At 34.3% G+C, this 11,350-nt stretch overlaps 2 protein-coding genes across 3 annotated transcripts in view; both read right to left on the bottom strand.

Annotated features, from left to right (window-relative positions):
- LOC115237082 (tRNA dimethylallyltransferase-like) overlaps positions 1 to 3,976 on the bottom strand; it is a 45,877-nt gene extending 41,901 nt beyond the window's left edge. The window contains exon 1 of the mRNA XM_029809916.1: positions 3,752 to 3,976. The gene's annotated coding sequence lies outside the window, so the exon portion shown is untranslated. The remainder of the gene's footprint in view (positions 1 to 3,751) is intronic.
- The window catches only part of LOC115237081 (tRNA dimethylallyltransferase-like), an 84,712-nt gene that overhangs the window by 26,315 nt on the left and 47,047 nt on the right, over positions 1 to 11,350 (bottom strand). For both annotated transcript variants that reach the window (XM_029809914.1, XM_029809913.1), the window contains exon 4: positions 7,375 to 7,510. In XM_029809914.1, the coding sequence (XP_029665774.1) occupies positions 7,375 to 7,510 (136 nt within the window). The remainder of the gene's footprint in view (positions 1 to 7,374; positions 7,511 to 11,350) is intronic.

The raw sequence follows: 11,350 nt of genomic DNA on the forward strand, positions 1-11,350 counted from the left end.
GGTTCAGGACTTTTCGACTCAGTTAGATCCAATCTACTTCCACCTTTCGTTTGGCTACTTACTTGTCGGACACCCTGTATATATATATATATATTATTTAATAATTTTGACATTTAGACATTTTCTAAATTAAGCTTATGCACGTGTTTTAAATCAAACATAAGTTTCATAAAAAAAAATATTTATCTCTGTAAATCAATTTTACCGAAAAAATATTTAAACTCATTGAAAATTAAATCAAAGTAGAATGAAAATTGTAAAAGCGTTCTTAACTCGAATTCATATTTCATCAAAGACGTGATTATTTACTGATAAAGTATTTGACAGTTAATACGATATAAAACGTGCCATGCGTCTATTCATAAACGGCAGAGACACGATATAAAGTTACATAAAATAACTACGAGTGACTAGGAAATGTTGTATGCAAAATGAAGCATAACTCCATTCATTTTCCATCACATTACAGTGCAGCGTAGTACATTCTCGATTGAGAAATATGGTGTGAACGGGACCTTAGCCGGGAACGCGCCATTCCTTAACGCTCTTAGGGAAAGTCTCAGGACCGCAGATTTGCGGTAAACGTAGGCTAAAGAAATTCACAACCGGTGCAGCAGGCAAGGCCGAGGGATTGACTTCCGATTTCGAAATCAACCTATCCGATCGTTCGTTTCGCGCAATATCTGGGATACGGTGGTTTTTAGCGAACGCGGTATTTGTGTCAGTTAAACTTTGCGATTCGAATAGCGCTTTGGTACGGCCGGTGATATTAGTATACATCGGCTTCGCTTTTACTTTTACGACTGCGAGTCTCGCTCGAGCGTCGGACGAAGGTTAATCAATTCGTGTATTAATTATGACCCGGACCCTGCGTGTTGTGTAAATGTCTGTAATTTTGGTAGTTTAACTGCGAAATATGGAAAGGTCGTCCTTACAAAAATGTTTCGCTTTTCAGATTACATAAAGTCGAATTTGTAATTGTGAAACAGATGTAATTGTGCAATTATGTGAAGATTCTCTTATTACTTAGAAGGTCAAGAGTACTTAAGAAACATCCAATGACGAGTTAGAAAAAATGCTGATCGAAAAAAATCTGGATCATTATTATAAGTATATTTATAATGATATTTGTAAGTATCAAAATCAAAAAATTTAATATATTAAAATTTAATATAATATAGATTTCTATATCAAAGCAATTGTGATTGTAATTTATTCTTTGTAATTGTTCATAATGTCTCAAATCCATTAATTCCATATATTGTCTTTGTGTTTAATATAATGTTATTAAGAATATATTCCTATTTTTATAAAGTGTTATGTGTATTTTCTAATCCAATAAAAAATAATAAATAACGATTTATTAACTATTTAGTTTTTGATGTTCCATGAATATATTATATGCTACAATACGAAACAATGAGCCTCCATTTGTTCACACGCTTATACACTCAAAAAAGTGGTTTTGCAACTACAGGAAAAATTTTCTGGGTGCGCAAAATTAACTGAGGTACATAAATGATTAGCAAATACTGTGATATCGCATATGTTTCGCATTTAATCAATCTAAGTGACAGAGACAGAATTTATATCTGAACTGTTTGTGAAATTTAGAAAGAATGTTTTTCTGTGACGCCTATCCATGTTAAGGCCAATCATACTTGTCATAAAGTTTGGCTGTGGTACACAGAAAAAATTAGCGACAAGAAACAAATGAATATATAATCCTCACATCTAACATATTTGTATAACGCGCCCAATCTATCTAGCTCTTTTAAACAATTTCTCTCAATTTTTCGATGCTGCAGTTATAATTGGCAGTTATATTTCTCACAAAGAGTGTTCTAGCTGTAGTATCGAAACTCATATTTATCCAATGCAGTGATTAACATTTGGCAATGGGACCTAAATTTTCTAGAAGATATTATTAGAATATTGCTGCTATAAATTCTATATGTAACAGACAATATTCTAACAGATACAAAAAATAGCGATAAATTTTTGTTGTGACACCTAGAAATCTACCGATATCAGCAAGATATTTTTTTGAGTGTAATATTCATATTAATCTACGCGCACATGAGAATTAATAAGAAGCAGAACCATTTAAATTCATACAACACGCTATGAATAATACTTTAAAAAAAGAAACAAAAAACTTAATACCACAGCAAATGTTGAAACACGATATCTCGCATACTTGTGCGGTCAATTATGAAGCTATTATTTATTATCGGAAAGTATCTCTTAAATCGTTCTTCTATTTACGAGCGAGTCGGTGTAGCAGAACGATATAGATCAATTAATAACGCGAAAAGCGCTATTGGAAAAATGATAGTTCTCGTGACAGTGTAGCTATCAGTCGGCACTTCCGCTGCTACTTCTAAATTACACTTTAATAAACATTCCCGATGAAATAACGCGCCGCCTAGAATATAAGTTTCTATCCGTTTTTGTCTGGAACCCGTCTATATAACACGTGATTACATATTAAATCCGATAAATTTGCAAGATATGCAATCAATGCCACCACCTCGTAATTGACCTATAATTTATAGCCTCTCGAAATACGTCGTTCAAAGCACACGTGATTTAATACATACATTCGTTATGAAACGGTGTTACTTTCTGATAACACGGTAATCCTGATATCGCGTTCAAGTAGTTAGAATAAGTTAGACTAGCTTGGCCAGATAATGTTCCCTGTGATATCCGCCGCGAGAATCCTTGGACAGTGATTTCTTTCAAGAACGGTAAGCCGAACCACACACACAAGTATCTCTGCATTGAAAGTGACATTATCGATTATCTCGACCTATCGTAGGCGACGATAAAGCAGACCGAGCAGTATTCGAAAGCGATAAACTTTATAGTTTATCAACGAAAACGAACAGCGCTGCTGAGAACGCGCGATAGAAATATTTCTTCTCAGTTAAGATCTACAGTCGAAAACAAACAAATATCTGTCCCTCGTTGGTCTCGCTCTCGTAAATTAATGCAAAGAAAAACTTGCAAGCGCGTCACGGTAATGAATCGAGAAAAAAATACATTGCATCGAATATAATTTTTAACGATCAACACGTTAAAACGCGACATTTACGCGACACTCTCGCACGTTCTCATGTAAACGGCGATAATTCTTGTCCTTCGGATTTTTCTATCGCACTCGTAAAGTGATATTTATGAATATTTATCACGGCGCACTGAACATGGCGCCGTCAAATAGTACGATGCTTCTAGAACGTCGATAAAACGAACCTCAAGACATATCGAGCACAATAAACTTTAACTACACAGAACGCAATAGTACTATATAATCAGTAACGTAAACGTCTTTTCTGCTTAAATCAGTGATTGAAGTCGAATAATTTATCCACAATTTGTTTTATCTGAGATTACATTTCCGTCATATATTTTTAAAAACAAGAGCTTCAACATGTAAACTTTTCAAAGTTTTAGAAAATGGTAAATTTTCTACCATGAACTTTGCTCAAATGTTCATATTACCGTGAGAGTTCCGCTCAAGGGAAAAATGGATCGAAAACCAATAAATATACTGACAGAGACAGAGACTGTGAAACGTAATGTTCTGGGAAACACGATGGTAAACTCAAACAGAGAATAGTTCCGTCGTTATTTTGGTAATACATCATAGGGTCTGTCTATGACAATAGAGTACACTGATATCGATCTCACCGACGTATATGAAATCTAATGTATCAAAAGAACGTGGCCACGTGCACGAACGTACCTTATTGCAGCGCAGCCACAGGATAATGGAATTTGGATATCTGAGGGGTCCTCCTAATCCGCAGCCACCGGCGGTGCGTTGGGCTTTCAGAAGCTCCGAATGCGTTTTTCCGTGTTGGTGGAAAACTTCCAAAGATCTGTAACACAAATTCAACCACAAATCTTCGTCAATTCCGTTTTTAACAATCTTAATCCTACCCGTTCTGTGATTTATCTTTTCTATGAAATTACAACTGTATATGTAAGGTTTCTTTTTACAATTTCTGGAAAATGTTAAATTTTTGATGTCGTATTAATTATGATATAAACATCAAATATAATAAAATGTTATCAGTGATTTATATTATTATTTAATGAAAATTATACACACACATATATTGTCGATTTATTAATCCCTATAATATATTAATAATGTACAATATTTTAATTTATCGAATCTTAGATTATTTAGATAACTTATCGAAATGGAAAAAGACGTTGTCTAAGTAATTAGATTAAAAATATATTCGTTATCACTGGCGAATATAAAGATATAAATCACTGGATTATGCGATAAAATTTAGTATGTACGCATGTAATACACATGTTATTTAATTTTATATCAATAAATGCCTGTGTTATATGTACACAATACATATTCATACTCATGAGCGATTTGACTGGTCTCGCGCAGCCTCGTAAATTTGTCGACCGTAGAAATGCATGTATATTTAATCGCTTTTAAACGATCGAGTGTACTAAACTTCTCGATTTAAGATTTGCGTTCGACGTTACTTTCATCATCATAGCAAGGCACTTTGCGAAAGCGTCTTGATGTCCTTCGGCCGGATGTGCCCAAGTTCATTTGAAATCGAACTTTCAAAATTTTATGTCGGGCGATAAATGATCGCATGGAAACATTTCATTTAAAGATCAGTCTGTCGTGAATTATCGTATGGGATCGTTGCGTCTCACGCGAAAGCGTGAACTGGGTTATTAAAGACTTGTTCAGTAAACGATCGAAAACATCGGAAATAATAGTACGCTTCGTACCAGTAATAGTACCAGCTTCGTAATTAGCGGCTGTCGTTGCGTCCTCGTTAATTACACGCTTTAACAGGCGCTATAATATCGTGATTCTTATCTCGACGCTTAAAATATCCAGTATCAAATTGGGAACAGTGTCTCGCGCCAATCACGTTTAGAAGTTATCGCGTTTCAATGAATACCAGAGCTCGATGCAAACTAATTATGAATTGCTATTACAATTTAAATTTCGATGATGCTGCGTGATTGATTCGTCGATTAGTCTCAAACATTTACCTGCGAAAAGAGCAAAAAGGATAGTGACTGAATGAGAACGGATAGAGGATGACAAATTTCTGACAAGTGCGACCATGTGTATAAATACATGTCGACACACGCGCGGTCGGTGATAGTAGAAACAAAAGTCTCTTTATAAGTCTGTGGTAAAAGCTATCTCCAGAATTTACGATCATTTCGACTGCTCGGATCGACGATAAGAGTTGTCTAATTCCCTGACTAGGTCGTCGTCGTCATCATCACCGAGAAAATGGATCCCGGGAGAGGTCTAAAAGTTGACTTCAATTCGGGCGAACTTGTCGACGACGTCGGGTCTGAACATCACTTTCTATTTCCGTGACGCGGTCGTCAGCGTTCTAAGCGAGTCCGACGAAAAGGGTGGGGGGAGACAAAAAAGAAAAAAAAAAGATGAAAATTAGACGCACTGTGAAAGAAACGATGGCGCAAACGAGGTAAACGACCCGAATATGTCTGGCAATTGGATAAAATTTATTGGCCTAGGTTAGGCTATAGAGCTAATGTAAGACACCAGACTACGGACACGACAAGAGGTGTTTATAGAGAAATAGTATAGTATATATAATTTTGTAATTTTGTCGTTATAAATAATATTAATTAATAATAATATTAAGCGTGATATTATTACAAATAAGTAATTATCTTTCATAATCTCATCCGAAACTTATAAAAATTCATTGCTTTTAATTTTAACATTAAAAAATAATTGTGTTGCCTTTTAATCTGGTTTCAATTATCTTTAGTCACATTGAACATAACTTTATTAAGAAAAAAAAAACATCTGACTTGCGTACAGAGTTAATATTATATAAACGTGATATTCTTAAAGGATTTATTCTCGAAAGCGAACCTTGATAGTAAAAATATTCGTTGGAATATTCGAGAATCACTTTCAAATCAATGCACAATCTCCATTGCAGAAAGATATATTTTCCTACGAGAGGAGATAACTCTTCAATAAATATGCAGTTTGTTAAGAAACTTCTGTGAGATACATGCGTACAGTTAAGAAACTTTACATCTATATAAAGGAACGATGTCGTTAAAAATCTTCTCGTAGTTTCCCTCTGTAAGACAATTTAAACTTATCCAGCAAAACTTCGCTAGTGGTGTTCCACGGCTCGCATATCTTAGACGCTAGACTTAAGTCGCGCAGGTTTGCTGAAGAATTTCAACGTAACGCGAGTTAAAGCAACATGTTAAGAAGCCACGCACCTTGAATAATGGCTATAGTCGTTTTCGAATCGCATTGACTTCTCGCTGACTTCTCTCACGAAGCATTATGAAAATGCGGAATAGACACACAACACGTCGTGCAAAGTTATGCAATATGGCACTTCATGTTACATTTTTGACAAGTCGGTAGGCGAAATCCGATCGCTCGCGGGAATTTGCCATCGATGAGAAAACGGAGAAACGAGGTTCGCATCTTTTTTTTCGAAATATTTAAAATGCTAATGAGAAAGAGAAAGAGAGAAGTTTCTTTCTCTCGAAATATTTTCCACTCGGGGAAGAAAAATATCAATTTTAAATCGAATTAAATAGTGAATGAAGTCTACGTTCTAGATATATTTATTTGGAGATATCTAATGCATCTTCTTTACCGCGAAAAAATAAATTATAAAGGATGATGATGAATTATGTATAGTTGATATTATAAAAGCCTATTAAGATATACGTTCATATATCAATAAACAATATATAAAAAAGGATTTATCAATTTTAAATGGAATAAATTTGTGAATGAAGTCTTTGTTTTGGATATATTTATTTAGAGATATCTAATGCATCTCTTTTATCGCGAAAAAATAAACTATAAATAAAATAATAGAATTATGTGTAGTTAATATTATAAAAGTTTATTATATAAGATATATATCAAACGTCTTTCCTGCTTAAATCAGTGATTGAAGTCGAATAATTTATCCACAATTTGTTTTATCTGAGATTACATTTCCGTCATATATTTTTAAAAACAAGAGCTTCAACATGTAAACTTTTCAAAGTTTTAGAAAATGGTAAATTTTCTACCATGAACTTTGCTCAAATGTTCATATTACCGTGAGAGTTCCGCTCAAGGGAAAAATGGATCGAAAACCAATAAATATACTGACAGAGACAGAGACTGTGAAACGTAATGTTCTGGGAAACACGATGGTAAACTCAAACAGAGAATAGTTCCGTCGTTATTTTGGTAATACATCATAGGGTCTGTCTATGACAATAGAGTACACTGATATCGATCTCACCGACGTATATGAAATCTAATGTATCAAAAGAACGTGGCCACGTGCACGAACGTACCTTATTGCAGCGCAGCCACAGGATAATGGAATTTGGATATCTGAGGGGTCCTCCTAATCCGCAGCCACCGGCGGTGCGTTGGGCTTTCAGAAGCTCCGAATGCGTTTTTCCGTGTTGGTGGAAAACTTCCAAAGATCTGTAACACAAATTCAACCACAAATCTTCGTCAATTCCGTTTTTAACAATCTTAATCCTACCCGTTCTGTGATTTATCTTTTCTATGAAATTACAACTGTATATGTAAGGTTTCTTTTTACAATTTCTGGAAAATGTTAAATTTTTGATGTCGTATTAATTATGATATAAACATCAAATATAATAAAATGTTATCAGTGATTTATATTATTATTTAATGAAAATTATACACACACATATATTGTCGATTTATTAATCCCTATAATATATTAATAATGTACAATATTTTAATTTATCGAATCTTAGATTATTTAGATAACTTATCGAAATGGAAAAAGACGTTGTCTAAGTAATTAGATTAAAAATATATTCGTTATCACTGGCGAATATAAAGATATAAATCACTGGATTATGCGATAAAATTTAGTATGTACGCATGTAATACACATGTTATTTAATTTTATATCAATAAATGCCTGTGTTATATGTACACAATACATATTCATACTCATGAGCGATTTGACTGGTCTCGCGCAGCCTCGTAAATTTGTCGACCGTAGAAATGCATGTATATTTAATCGCTTTTAAACGATCGAGTGTACTAAACTTCTCGATTTAAGATTTGCGTTCGACGTTACTTTCATCATCATAGCAAGGCACTTTGCGAAAGCGTCTTGATGTCCTTCGGCCGGATGTGCCCAAGTTCATTTGAAATCGAACTTTCAAAATTTTATGTCGGGCGATAAATGATCGCATGGAAACATTTCATTTAAAGATCAGTCTGTCGTGAATTATCGTATGGGATCGTTGCGTCTCACGCGAAAGCGTGAACTGGGTTATTAAAGACTTGTTCAGTAAACGATCGAAAACATCGGAAATAATAGTACGCTTCGTACCAGTAATAGTACCAGCTTCGTAATTAGCGGCTGTCGTTGCGTCCTCGTTAATTACACGCTTTAACAGGCGCTATAATATCGTGATTCTTATCTCGACGCTTAAAATATCCAGTATCAAATTGGGAACAGTGTCTCGCGCCAATCACGTTTAGAAGTTATCGCGTTTCAATGAATACCAGAGCTCGATGCAAACTAATTATGAATTGCTATTACAATTTAAATTTCGATGATGCTGCGTGATTGATTCGTCGATTAGTCTCAAACATTTACCTGCGAAAAGAGCAAAAAGGATAGTGACTGAATGAGAACGGATAGAGGATGACAAATTTCTGACAAGTGCGACCATGTGTATAAATACATGTCGACACACGCGCGGTCGGTGATAGTAGAAACAAAAGTCTCTTTATAAGTCTGTGGTAAAAGCTATCTCCAGAATTTACGATCATTTCGACTGCTCGGATCGACGATAAGAGTTGTCTAATTCCCTGACTAGGTCGTCGTCGTCATCATCACCGAGAAAATGGATCCCGGGAGAGGTCTAAAAGTTGACTTCAATTCGGGCGAACTTGTCGACGACGTCGGGTCTGAACATCACTTTCTATTTCCGTGACGCGGTCGTCAGCGTTCTAAGCGAGTCCGACGAAAAGGGTGGGGGGAGACAAAAAAGAAAAAAAAAAGATGAAAATTAGACGCACTGTGAAAGAAACGATGGCGCAAACGAGGTAAACGACCCGAATATGTCTGGCAATTGGATAAAATTTATTGGCCTAGGTTAGGCTATAGAGCTAATGTAAGACACCAGACTACGGACACGACAAGAGGTGTTTATAGAGAAATAGTATAGTATATATAATTTTGTAATTTTGTCGTTATAAATAATATTAATTAATAATAATATTAAGCGTGATATTATTACAAATAAGTAATTATCTTTCATAATCTCATCCGAAACTTATAAAAATTCATTGCTTTTAATTTTAACATTAAAAAATAATTGTGTTGCCTTTTAATCTGGTTTCAATTATCTTTAGTCACATTGAACATAACTTTATTAAGAAAAAAAAAACATCTGACTTGCGTACAGAGTTAATATTATATAAACGTGATATTCTTAAAGGATTTATTCTCGAAAGCGAACCTTGATAGTAAAAATATTCGTTGGAATATTCGAGAATCACTTTCAAATCAATGCACAATCTCCATTGCAGAAAGATATATTTTCCTACGAGAGGAGATAACTCTTCAATAAATATGCAGTTTGTTAAGAAACTTCTGTGAGATACATGCGTACAGTTAAGAAACTTTACATCTATATAAAGGAACGATGTCGTTAAAAATCTTCTCGTAGTTTCCCTCTGTAAGACAATTTAAACTTATCCAGCAAAACTTCGCTAGTGGTGTTCCACGGCTCGCATATCTTAGACGCTAGACTTAAGTCGCGCAGGTTTGCTGAAGAATTTCAACGTAACGCGAGTTAAAGCAACATGTTAAGAAGCCACGCACCTTGAATAATGGCTATAGTCGTTTTCGAATCGCATTGACTTCTCGCTGACTTCTCTCACGAAGCATTATGAAAATGCGGAATAGACACACAACACGTCGTGCAAAGTTATGCAATATGGCACTTCATGTTACATTTTTGACAAGTCGGTAGGCGAAATCCGATCGCTCGCGGGAATTTGCCATCGATGAGAAAACGGAGAAACGAGGTTCGCATCTTTTTTTTCGAAATATTTAAAATGCTAATGAGAAAGAGAAAGAGAGAAGTTTCTTTCTCTCGAAATATTTTCCACTCGGGGAAGAAAAATATCAATTTTAAATCGAATTAAATAGTGAATGAAGTCTACGTTCTAGATATATTTATTTGGAGATATCTAATGCATCTTCTTTACCGCGAAAAAATAAATTATAAAGGATGATGATGAATTATGTATAGTTGATATTATAAAAGCCTATTAAGATATACGTTCATATATCAATAAACAATATATAAAAAAGGATTTATCAATTTTAAATGGAATAAATTTGTGAATGAAGTCTTTGTTTTGGATATATTTATTTAGAGATATCTAATGCATCTCTTTTATCGCGAAAAAATAAACTATAAATAAAATAATAGAATTATGTGTAGTTAATATTATAAAAGTTTATTATATAAGATATATATCAATAAACAATATATGAAAAAAGATTTCTGTAAGTAAAATAAATTTAATGGTACATGTCTCTCTCTTGTTAATATTCCAAAAAATATTTTTCGTTACAACCTGATCAGATATCTTCTCTCAAATGTTGCAAGATGTATAGAATACATACATCGTTTGTTGCAACAAATAACATTATATTTGTGGAAGTGCCGAATAAAATATACAAAATAAAAATATAAATCTATCTTTTTGCTAATTATAAATTTTAGAGATAAAAGATTATTAATTTTATATAGACATTATTGTATAGTAATTATTAATTTTTATTATTTTAAAGACATACACGCACATGTATATAATAAAACGCGAAAGATTAAAACGCGTTTGGCAGATGAACGAGTCTGGAGCATATGTGTGTTAATGCTGTTCTCGGAATTTGCACAGAAGAATTTATCTGCGCCCATTCGCAATCAAGATCCTAAATGCCTAAACATCCGGCATGATATTCCGACAATAATTAATACGAAGCTTTCATCGAGCCGTCACACGATTATTTGGTCAGAGCCCACCCATCCACTTATCAGCACGGACGAATGTCACGTCCGATGGCTTGTAAAGTAACTATCGTCACGGCTCATTCGAAATCGCGCAATTTTCTTGTCATCAACAATCAGCATTACGATACGGAATAACGACGACTTTTCGTATCATCAGAGATCGATGAATCATAAATATTATGTGGCATGCAACGGATGTAATTTGTAATAATTAACGGGATGGCGATTTGGAACACTCTTT

Source organism: Formica exsecta, unplaced genomic scaffold (genome assembly GCF_003651465.1).
Source record: "Formica exsecta isolate Colony F162 unplaced genomic scaffold, ASM365146v1 scaffold272, whole genome shotgun sequence".
Classification (NCBI taxonomy): Eukaryota; Metazoa; Arthropoda; class Insecta; order Hymenoptera; family Formicidae; genus Formica; species Formica exsecta.